Source organism: Onychomys torridus, chromosome 21 (assembly GCF_903995425.1).
Source record: "Onychomys torridus chromosome 21, mOncTor1.1, whole genome shotgun sequence".
NCBI lineage: Eukaryota > Metazoa > Chordata > Mammalia > Rodentia > Cricetidae > Onychomys > Onychomys torridus.
The window spans coordinates 53,242,017-53,254,617 of NC_050463.1; the positions used below are offsets into that span (position 1 = coordinate 53,242,017).

Genomic DNA, 12,601 nt, shown 5'->3' on the forward strand with positions numbered 1-12,601 from the left:
TGACACTCTGTAGGATGAAAACAGGGTAAAGACAATTAGCTATGTACGTCTGAGTGTGCAAATCACTTGTGCTTTGTCTATGAATGTGTGGACATCAAAGTGTCCATGAGGCAAGGCTGACTGTGTGACTAATGGTTTAACCTAAAGTAAGATCCCATGCACAAGAACTCAATTTGCTGGCACAAATAGCCAAATGTCAGACACTGGCAAAAGACACACCAGTTGAGTGACTGTGACATAACCATATAATTTCAAAGGTCAGATGTCACTTAACTCAGGAAAATGACAGGCATCATTAACTCTGATGTGACACTTTCCATTAGAATCTCAAATTATTTATGTGGGTTTGGTTTTAGTCACACATCTTATGTCCATTTCATTACTTAGGGAACCTAAAGTCAGCTTTTTGTACATAATGTATTTGTCATTTAAGTGGATTTTATTAAAACACTATTGGTCTACATGCTATAAATCTATTCATTAGGACTGATTGGGGCCCCATCATGTATGTGATGACAAAGTTTCACCATCCAAGGCTCATCAGCTGTCTCCTTGAACCGTCACCATTATGTACTCTTGACAAAAATCCTATATTCTCTCTGCTCTCCAATTTCTTCATACTTCACCCTCAGCAATTCTTTCTTGGACAGCTACAGTATGGAATATTGGTTTAAGCTCTTGGTGGAGCAGGGGGATGGACTGAAGAATCAAGAGACACAGTTAAATGTTCTCTGGCCCCTAGCATCAACGTTCTTCTATGTCATGAATGGCTGCCTGTTAAGCTCCATCTAATCACACCCTCTGAGCTGACCAGATCTTGATTTGGCCAGACCTTTTAAACAGACCAGACATTCTGTGCCTACCAGATTCTCTGTGCCAAATACAGCCTGCTCTCGGCCAGCTCCATGAAATATCCTTAGGTCATTACTGGACCATGACCTCATGCACTCTTCTTTTCTACTGGAGTTGCTGAAACCCCACCCCCACCCTGCCTACCATCATTATGGATTTTGAATATTGTTGTCACTAGTGACCAGGTGTTTACAATACCCATGCTGTGGAGATGTCAGGTGTATGTTCTTCCTGTGTCTATGTGATTCTGGGTATTAACTTGCCTCATACTTTCCAAAGTTCCACCCATGGGTGAGACCTAGCCAATCTGATACCATTTCCCTACAGTGCTCCTTTACGTGATGCTCTGCTAAGGACACACACATTGAGCACAGGGAGGGGCACATCACTTCCCCCACTCCAGACAGGTGCCATACCCTAAATGTTCAGCCTCTATCTTCAATGTACTATTAGTACAAACATACCAGAAGAAGTAGGCCTCACACCAAGCAATAAACATGTTGAACAGAGCAGGGAGGAGCTCCTCCTTGCTTGGAACATATCTTAGAAGGTGACACATCAGCACTTGTTTCTTGGCCAGTCCAAGAAAGCATCACTGTCTTTCTTTGGCAATCAGAATCCACAAGTGGGTGAGAAAAGGACAATGTAGCTGTACCCTCTCTCATCAGCAAAGGGCTGGCTTTGTAAGTCTCACTCAAAGATACCTTATCACTGGACACCAGATGCTTAACAGTGGGCAGAGAGGATGGCCACAAAGGCTCATGCATGGACAGTCAGTATAATACACTATGTCCCAAGAGCCCAGGGTAGGTTAGTTCCAAAGAACAGGGACAAGAACTGTTGAGATGTGTGAAACCCAGGTTGTCACAGCGTGTGCGCACACGCGCTCCCCGTTGAATTATTAAATAAAATGAAATTTAAATCTCTTTAATGAATTTCAGAGCTCATCAGCAGTGTGGCTTGAAGCAAGTATGGCTTAAAATCTGTGATCACATATTTATATGATCACATATTTATATGTATCTTGATAGATAATTTTGTTTGAGAGTAAAAGGGCCATCTGGAAGAGTGTAGCCTGAAATATTCAAGAACTTTATTTTAATTAAAGGTTAGAGACATTTGGTTATTTCTTAAATCTCAAAATGCTCACATTTCTCTGATCTGTCAGGATAATATACAGTTGAGACAAAGGTCTTGACCTACTAGCAATCCTTTCCTTCTAGGTCAAAGGTTGTGTGTGGAGCAAGAAAAAAAATGGTATTGGCTATGGATGTTGCCATGTTCTCAATGACCTACAGCTCTTTCTCCCTTGGCAGATCCCTGCCTTGCACTGACAGGAGCTGGAAGCAGCTCCTTCTGTCAGCAGCAACCACAGTTGCTTTTTGTAATTGCTGCTATTCCCTGGAGACAGTTGCTTTGAGCCACATCCCTGATTGTAGTACACATCTCTCTGGGCCCATTGGTACAGGCTGCTGTTCTCATCTCTGATTTCTAGTCATGTTCTCACAGGTAAACCTTCTTAGAAAGGATTCCACATCTTAATTTTTCTATACTTCTATACCATCTGGGATATTCCCTATATGTGATTACCTAAAGCTGCCTTTTCAGATTATTCAGACTCACAGCAAACAAACACCACAAATTTCCTTCTCAAGGTCTGGGTGCTGAAGTTGGCAGTCTGAGCTCGGCATGTTAGCAGGATTGATTCCCATGACATACTCACTGTCCTAAGCAGGAGAACTGTATGTTTACCCATGGAGAGAGGCACTCTCATGATCTTATGGTTACCTCCCAAGGGCCCTACCTCCAAGGGGACACAATACTCTGCCTATAAGCAAGGATGTATGACAACCCAAGGCAAGGGCTCTGGGACCCCAGATCTGTTGAGCCCCTGGATGCCTGGGGACATGAGTGGGTGCTGTGTATGGGTCTACATGAGGCAATTTCAGAAGACTCATTGAACAATTTTGGATACAAACGTATTTAAAATGCAATGAAAGAATGCATACATTTCACCACCATTTCCATCTCAACCTTCCAGGCCAATGTAGAGATGTTTTTATTTTTCCAAAAAGTCATAGAAAAGTACTATCTCTGATCTCAAGGGAAATTTGGCTTCATCTGTAAAAATTCATTGGTTCCCCATTTGCCTAGTGACCACACAGTTGGATCCATCAATACCCAGGGCATGTAGGAGTGATGCACCATGAGATTACTCACAACATTGTCTCAACTTTCACATTAATGGATACATGCCCTGAACTCTGGCAGAATATGCCTTCTCTGCCTAAAACGAACATCACATGCTCATGATTTTCTGGTGTTTCTTGGTCTCTTGTGGCTGATTCAGGAATGTTCCTGATTTAGGTTTGCAGAGTGGGTCTGTCACTAGGGTCTTCTCACTGATGCTTGGTTCATAGGCTTTGCCTGGTGTCTTCAAAGCATGAACCCCGCTAACAACTGCTGTTATCAACTGCGTTTCTTTCAATGTCTCATGTTTTTCCTCTTATAAACTTGCCTACCCATCTCTGTCACCTCCTTGTCTAAATTCCTATATTAATCCTGCTTTAAAACTCCTATGTGGAAAATAGACTTAAAAAAAAAAAAAAACAACTTTCTTGGATGTTTAAAAGCTGCTACCTACCCAGAGTTATCACCTAGCTGTGTCTCATAATTCTGACACAAGAAATGTTTTAATATTGTTCATGCTATCTTTTATGATTTAAAAATCTTTTTATCTGTTTGTTTTAACGGTTTATATCATAGAAATGTGAAAACATTTCAGCTCATATAATCCCTCCTGTCTCGCTGGTTGGACTCCTGGAGCCCCACCTGGGGCCTGACCATGGATCTCTGCATCTGCTTTCACCAGTCACTAGATGAGAGTTCTACCATGACAGTTAGGGTGTTTGGCCATCCAATCACCAGATTAGGTCAGCTCAGGCACTCTCTCGACCATTGCTAGTAGTCTATAGTGGAGATATCTTTGTGGATTTCTGGGGACCTCTCTAGCACTCTGCTTCTTCCTATTCCCATGAGGTCAGCCTTGGTGTAGGGAGGAGGGGACTGGACCTACCTCAACTGAATCTACCAGGCTGGGCTGAATCCTCAGGGGAGACTTTGCCTTGGAGGAGGTGGGAATGGAGGGTGAATTGGGGAGGAAGGCTGGGGGGTGGGAGGAGGGAGGACACGGGAATCCATGGCTGATATGTAAAATTAAATGAATTATCAAATAAAAATATTTATTAAAAACATTTCAAAGAAGAATCATTTTGTTGACTGGGCAAAACCTATGTTAGGCTTCCTTTTGTGGCTCAAACTACTTCAAATATTCCATGTATTCTTAGCTAATTTGTATGAACAAAGCAATTGACAAATATATGGGGAACAGGTAAATTTAAAAATAGGTATATCTAAATGTGTGTATATGTGCATTAGCGTGTAAGCATATGTACAAGGGTGTAAATGCATAAGCATGAATCCATGTCTGGAAATGTATATGTGAGTGTGAATGTGTGTATTTATTTACCACAAATTTCACATTCTGACTAACTGAAAAAACTAAACTTTTAGTCTCTTCCATTTCTTACCCCTAGCATTGAAGAGAGTTCACAACATCTATAGGAGAGGCAGAAGAGGCATCCATGATACCATTCTCTTTATTTTGAGTGCAAGACCAGATTGCTACAAGGTCTGGAAGAGTCTATCATCCAAAGAGACAAAACTATATGGAATCTCCATGGAAAACATCCTAGCTCACTTCCTTGAAAATACATCACATTCTTGACGGTAGAGCCCACTGGACTGAACTTTATTCGAGCATTTCTCCTAAATGAGTTGTCAGTGTCTTTGAGCACAGAAACCAAGAGTTAGAACCTTATAGAAGTGAGAGCAGCATGCCAGCTTCGATTTCAGCTGAATGTAGAGCCACACTCATGGAGCCTCATCTTAACTTCACCATGCACATCTGCGTGTATGAAGGGCATGCTCACTGTGCACTGACCACACAGTCTCCAAGTGATCCTACTTTCCAAGCTGATTCACACCAACTTAAATTGATTTAAATGATTTAAATTCAATCTTTGCCCCCTCTCAATTGAGACACTAATGTGACCCAGGCTGTATAACCTAGCCAGAGAAAATGCCTCAGATTCATCCTGGTCTGAAGCAGTGGCTGTGAGTGTCTAAGCTCTCAGGAATACAAACACTTCAGAATATAGCCGCCCCCCTCTTTCCCAAGATGACATCTCCTTCCTCTCTCTGAGCGTCTTCCATCTCTCTGAGTGTATATATATATATACCCTTCCTTTTCACTCATCTACTGAAATAGAGCTCTTCATTCCATGTTTATGAAGGGTGTGCCTCTGTTCCCACCTTAGAGTCTGACTTCACTCTTAAGTCTGCCTATGCCTCTCATGAGGATCTGCCTTTTCTTCAAGCTTCACTACATTTACTCCATTATTCGACACATCCATTCTATGCTGAGCTCCTCCCCTTGAATAGCACTATGTCAAAGTACACTTGTGCCACAGACACAGTCTCCAAGGTGTGTTCCATGTACACCTGTGACATTTGTACTTTTCTGTCCACATTAAAATGCTGTTAAGATTTGGCTTGCCCTCCAATTCCTCCTCATGTCTGCCCTTCTCAGATCTCCTCACCATATCTAGTCTGGTAAGGTAGAATTCCTAAACCTCAGCTCATGTAAGTTGACCCCCCAGATACTTTCAATCTGACTGATCCCTGCTCCTTCCCCATCAGTCTTTTCCTGTGTGTTCCAGTACCTGTCTTCTTATCTTTCTACCCCTGCTATTAATGCTGGTTTCTGAATGCTTGCATTCTGAAGGAGAAGTCCTTGGGCACCTGACCCTACCTAGCAAACCTCACTTTCCAAACACTCACTTCTGAGCTCTGGCTTTCAAAACCAGACACACACTTAATGTCTCTACTTTATCAAAGCCATTTCTTCAAACACTGACTTCCAGTCAAGTGGATATCTCCCTGCAGCCCAGCCCAGGAGCCAGTAAAAAGTGTCCAGGGCTGAGAAACCTCCATTTGCACCACTGTGGCCAAAGAACACAAACTATAGAAGTTGATTGACATAAACAGGAGGACCCAATGCTCTCAGCCAAGAGTCTGTTACCCTAAAGCTCATCCTGTCCTTAAATTACTAACATTTTGGAACCATCATCTTAATAGTTTCATGTGATCATGGGAGTGCACAGGAGCAGTATGTATCAGTGAGTGTGTATGTGTGTGTGTGTGTGTGTGTGTGTGTGCACACGTGCGCGCGCGCGCGCACAAATGTGTGCCTGTGCATGTCATGTACAAATGTGAGTGTGATGTGAGTACAATATGTTGGCAGGGAGGAAGGAGGCAGCTTTGAAATTCTGAGTAAATAGGGAAATTCATTTTTTTTTATACAGGGAAAAGCAATCTAGTTTTTATTTAATGCTCCATTATGTTCATTTTGATGTTCATTTTGAGATTGGCCAGAGTTCAGAAAACATCTCTGTTTGTTTTGTATGATGTTTGTTTTACTAACTCCCTTAACTTTACATTCTCAACAATAGTTTTCAATGTATCTCTAAAAGCTAATGTTTCATAATCTAATTTTCTAATTTAACTCTATATGATCATTCTATTTATCTATCTATTTATAAATCTATCTATCTATCTATCTATCTATCTATCTATCTATCTATCTATCTTCCTACCTACCTACCTACCTACCTACCTACCTACTTACTTACTTACTTACTTTACTTATTTATAGATTTTCAAGACAGGGTTTCTCTGTGTAGCCCTGGCTTGAAACTCAAAAATTCACCAAAAGGCATGTACTGACATACCCAGCTACATACAGTCAATCTTATTTAACATCCATCCATCTATCCATCCATGAATGCATCCATCTATCTAGAGAGACATTTACTTTCCTTTCCACCAATAAGAAGTCCTGCCAAGATTTGCACGCCCTGCTGCCTGCTCTCTGCTGTGGGGTTGGCTGTTGCTGTTCTTTGTGTTATCAGTTCTGGACTGGCTGATGCTTCCTAACTTTCAAGTACACTTCCACAGATCCCACTGTTTTGGAGTTAATCCCTTTAAGGAAAATATTCTCTCTTGGAGGAAGAAGGAAGCGCTAAGACTCGGGAAACAAAAGAAACAAAGGCCCAATGAGTTCAGAAAGGGACGAGATTCACAAGTCCTCTCTCCAAGGCTGCAAAAGTAGCAACGGGAGAAGGACACCTCTCTGGAGGAGCTGCCTGCTGGTTGGGCATATCTGTGTTAGGCGTCATTGCCCATGCTGAGGTGGGCCTTACATGACGCCGATGCAGCTTCCCATTAGCCACTCACCTTTTTCTAAGCAACCTCAATACACTCATTGACTCACCAACCAGACAGGTGGAAAAATTTCTGTGATAGGTTATGCCTGAGGTGAACAGATGTCCATTTGTGTTTTCCTTAACAAAACAAACAAACAACAAACAAAAAACAGTCACACACCAGCCCTTCCCTATGTTTTCAGTTGGGTTTCCTGTGGATTCAACCATGTTCCTTCCCACTGATTCAAGAAACTTTGTCTTCCAAGATCCTCAACAACTGTGAAATTTTCCTGGTTTTGTTTAGATAAGTAGGTATATTAAAAAAAATAAGTGACTTCATATCAGAACCGTGATTATACCTTTTCATACCTAGTTTCTAGCATTCAATTAGCTTTTTCTCACCCTGGCTTATTTTAAACACAGGCTCTACTTAGAAGCCATATGCATGCTACAGCTAAGTCATTGTTTTAGTAGCTATGCACTTCATGTTAGCTGCTGCAGGCATTGGGTGCAACGTGCTTTACTGTGATGCTGTGATTAGTCATTTGTTTTGGGAAATAGATATGATTCTAGCATCCACTAGGGTTTGCTGCTTTCAATCAGATGAATTTTATTGTTTGACTTAGTTACTGTGCTTAAACAGATTATAAGTAAAATAGGAACAAGTTCTAGCCACAGGAAATCAAATGTCTTACTTCTGTGAATAATTATAAACTTTGAAGCAGTTTCCACCTTCTTATTTCCTTTGCATCACACAATTTCTGTCTACTCATGTACTTAGACAATTTCATTTTAATTATCTAAGAAGACATTCTTTGGAGTATTCATTATTATCAGGCATGAAATAGCTCCATTTGGGCATTTTCATATTTGGATATATATACTTTTAATAATTTCATATTTTCTTTACATCTCAAAGTAGAAGGTCCTTTACTGTGTCAATTGAACAAAGATGAGACCATTTTTAAGTGTGGGTATTTTCCTTTGCTTATTTCAACACAACCATCACATAATATGGCAGTTCATAACTGATTGTAATGGTTAGTTTTGGGAGTCAATCCTGCTGGGCAACACCCAGTTAGTTATTCAATTAAATATTAACCTTGCTTTCACTAGGACAGGTTCTGCTGGTATGGTTAGCATCCACCCTCAGCTGACACTAAGTGCCAGTCTCCTATATAATGAGAATGGATTGCATATGATCTGCTGAATCTCAAGGTTTTCAAAAGGTTTATCTGAGGGAGGAAGTTCTATCTATGGCATATATATACATACACAGTTGCACATATATCATATGCTTGCACACAGGTAAAACATGCATCTACGTGTCTTCTCTCCTCATGTCTCTGGTAGAATCAAATGCATCACTGACTAGCAGCATAATGCTTGGAGTGACAGGGCAGTGTGAACCCATCAACTGGGGGTTCAGATTGAAATCATAGATACACAAAGAGAAGCTCAACCAAGTGGGAGCTCCAGGTGTCAGGGTCCTCCACACTCATGGTTACAATTCTTTGGCAGCTGGAGGAAGTCAGTCCCAGCACTCTCTAGCTCTTCCGGTGCTAGGGATGGCCTTTCTACCGTCTCTCATGTTCTCTTTCATAGTGTTTATAGTCTAATCACTCCAAATTCCAAATCCCAGCTTTCTGGAATCTCATTTCTAATTACTCAGAACCCCCCATCCACCCTGTAGGGGCTATTAGAATGTCTGGGCTGGAAGCTTGAACACTGTCTGTTCTTCCTGTTATCAGCTCAGCTTAGCCTACCCATCATCAAGACTCCAATGGTGATAGAGTACAGCAATGGGAGGCAGTGTACAGAGGGAGGTCTGTTGGACTGCCACCATGAGAAGCGAGAGGATAGCCGTTTACACAGTCAATCACACATGCCCATTAGCAGTCATGGGTTGGGGAGGGGTTCTTTGTGCCCAGAGTGGGAACAGCTACAGGGAAATCACTGGAGCAATGTGTGTGGGGGTGGCTGGGCTATCCCAGGGTCTTCTGAAACTGTTATGGCTAAATCAAATAGCCATGACAGGGTATCTAAATTAGCCATGACTTAAGCAGAGTCTCCTGAAGCTGTTAACTGTGTAGCAGCCATAACAGTTGTGACTGGAATGAAGTCTCTTCAGTGTTAGTAGCGGCCTCAAAGCATCTGTGTCTAGATCCAAGTCTCCCTGAGCAGTCATAAGATATTTAAAGCAGCCAGTTATCTTGATTACAGCTGGAGTAATGGTAAGAAACATGGCTATATGATTGACAGGTCCTGTGCACAAGCTTTCTTTTCTTTCTTTCTTTCTTTTTTAAAACTATCTCATTTCCTACGTTCCATTTCGATAACTTCTGGTTTAATTTTTATTACTTATTTTTTTCTATTTACATTCTTCAGGAAAACATCAGCTCATTTTATTATAATTCTTTAAAATTTGTTTTGAGTTGGTGAATAAAAAACTGTATAACATATGTAACACAATGCTTTAAAATGGGTGCAAGCCTGGATGATAACATCCATCAATTTCTTTCTCTGAGTGGCCACACATCTCAGAATCTGTACAATGAGAATACGGACAACTTGCTGTCTCCTACATCTATAATACTATACAGCACTATAACAGAAGCACACAGTTGTGCTAAAAAAGAGAAACTATCTGCTAAATCATATATTTATATGTTTAAAACTTTTATTAACCTCAATTCACAGATCAGCAGACTAAGATTCACCTTGCAGATAGAGTTATGTTAGAAAGACTCTTTTCTCTGAACTTAACTGGTAATTTTCCTTTCAGAACTAAAACCAGAATTTATTATAAGATTGAGGGAACAAACACTGTGCAATATATGATGTCTTTTACAAATGAAACATCTCTATGAAATTTATGATCCTGACAAATTAAGATCACATACATAATTAATGGTGCTCCTCTAATTTATTTCGTACCACAAAATAATGTAGACATAAAATTCGATAAAAGTATATTAGTGTCAAATACTTTTAGGGTGTAACAACATGTATAAAATCTACATGCCATTTACTCAAGAAATTGTTTCTTGGATAAATACTTTTAATTTTATTTACAATACTTCTAGTGTTAAAAAGTACATAGCCTTTCTTTCAATTATGTTTTCTTACCATTAAAAAAAATCATACTTTGCAGAAGACAAACCGTAGTATTAACGACTAATTCTGGAAATCCAGTAATGAGTTTGCTTCCCGTAGCTGATTCTAACTCCCAAGTGCACATCTCTAGAGACCAAGAAACATGTCTGTCCATTTGTAACTCTTCTCTAGCCTGGTGCACAGGTAACAGCAATATATATGCTCCAAGTGAGGAATGAATAAATAAATGAGTTGCTTGTGCTGAGCAGGTCTTCATTTGTGTACAAATCACTCTACTCATCTGGTTTCATGTGAATTCAGCTCTGGGCAGTGAGGGGACTTTGCCTTAATCCAGAATAGAGTTGATTTACCAAGAAAGCACTGATGAGTGAAAGGGTGAATGAAAGAATGCCCATTAGGGAATGCTAACTAATTAAAAGCCCATTTGAGTTTTACTGCAACACAGAATGAGACCTGAAGGGGACCCAGGGGGCTCCTCCAATCTCATGCCTGCCTCCTATTCTCACACCTCATTCCTGCTCAGCCCTTGTAAACATGGCCTGCTCTGCCAGTACCTCCCTCCCCGCTCCTCCACCTTGTTTCTCAAGATCCACCTTTAATGGCATCTCCATATGTGCTTCCTCTCTCACAAACCACTAGGGCCCTTATTACACAGGCTCCATGGCACCAGGTTCACTGAATGGCTGCACTGTGGGGCTCTCTCTCTGCCCAAATACTAGACTTGATGCTTTAAGATGAGGTGTCTCTTTCATCCTTCTTTGTCCTTTTAACCCAACATGATCTGAGTCCATTTTCTTGGGGTGAACTGCAACCACCAAACATGCCTGTCAGCTGACCCCTCCACACTATACATTTTACACAGTAAGATGCTGGGGTGAGCCAATGTGTCTGAAACTGAAGACTATTGCGCAGTGAGGGTCTATGTGCTACTAGAAAGACCTTGAGGAATGCCTGGCAGACTCTGTTTCATGTATTGAGGTGACCCTCTAGGCAATGAAGTAACTCAAATGCTTCCTGGATTTCTGTGCCCTTAAATTTAAAATTTGAAAAAAAACTGATATGTTCTCTTCAGTGCTTGTGATGACCTGAAGGTCCCTGATGTGTTGTAATTAGCTAACTCAAGTGCTCTTTTCTAATTCTAATACTGTGTCTATGAACACATTCAGATAAATGTAGGCTAATAGAAAAAAATATTTAGAAGACAGTAACACCAAAAATAGACACCCCCCCACCATGTAAGACTTACCACTTCTTCATGGGTTGCATTTTCTACATTAATGCCATTCACCTGAACAATGACAAATGAAGAATTTTGAGGATAATGATTGATTGGAATAAGTTTAAAATTTAAAGGTGCAATAGAGGTAAGGATTAAAGTTTAAGGTACTGACCTGCAGTACAGCATCTCCTATGAACAACATCTCTGTCTGGTCAGCTGCAAGGTTGCAAAAGTGGCAACATTGTTAAGGGATCTTAGCAACCTTTCTTCACAGTAGTCTTTAATCCACATTGCATTTGCATGAACTGACATCCATGTGCTTCAGTGTCTGCACATGTTAGTGCACGTGTGCCCAAATATGTGTGCTCTGGTATGTGTGCATATCAGTGTTAGTGTGACTGGGAGATAACAGTGATGAAAGTGTGTGTGCTGTGTGCATGCTTGTAGGTAGGTGTGGAATGTGTATTCATGTGCATGTACATGTGTGTGCATGACTATGTGTGTCAGTCTTGCTATGTATATGATGTATGTGCATGGGTTTGTGTGTATATGTATGTAGTCATAAGTGCATGTGGGTATGGGAAAATATAAGATATCAGTGAGCTAAGCGGATGGCCAATTTTAAGCACCTTAAGATATCTGTGATGTGAAACACAAACACCACTTCCTCTAATGATGGATTTGATTGAAGTATGTGGAAAGTTTGGTTCACACTTTTCATTAAGTCAACACAGACAATAAATGAGAATTTTCAGAAGCCATTCAGCATCTCCCTCTCCTCCACACGGATGTGCACAGATTGCTGTCATTAAAGCAGGAAGGACTGCATCATAAAGCTGAATGGAATCTCACACATTTCCACTCAACATCTCCCCCGCCATTGAAGAGATAACTCAACATGACTGAACAAAGCCTCACCATGTGAGGCATTTTTCTTTCACATAGGATGAGAGGAAAGTCTGTTTATGAGTTCGTTTGACTTTTCAAAGGTCTTTCATTAAATACTGGAAAAGAATAACTTTTTAAAATACTGCAATGCTCTTTAAAGCATATGTACTCCTGGATGTGGTAGCTCATGCCTTTAATC

At 40.7% G+C, this 12,601-nt stretch overlaps 1 protein-coding gene across 1 annotated transcript in view; it reads right to left on the bottom strand.

Annotated features, from left to right (window-relative positions):
- Sntg2 (syntrophin gamma 2) overlaps positions 1-11,733 on the bottom strand; it is a 111,717-nt gene extending 99,984 nt beyond the window's left edge. The window contains exons 1-2 of the mRNA XM_036170282.1: positions 11,687-11,733; positions 11,542-11,583 (exon numbers count right to left, since the gene is read on the bottom strand). Of these exons, the coding sequence (XP_036026175.1) occupies positions 11,542-11,583; positions 11,687-11,716 (72 nt within the window). The 5' untranslated portion in view covers positions 11,717-11,733. The remainder of the gene's footprint in view (positions 1-11,541; positions 11,584-11,686) is intronic.
- Positions 11,734-12,601: the final 868 nt, after the last annotated feature.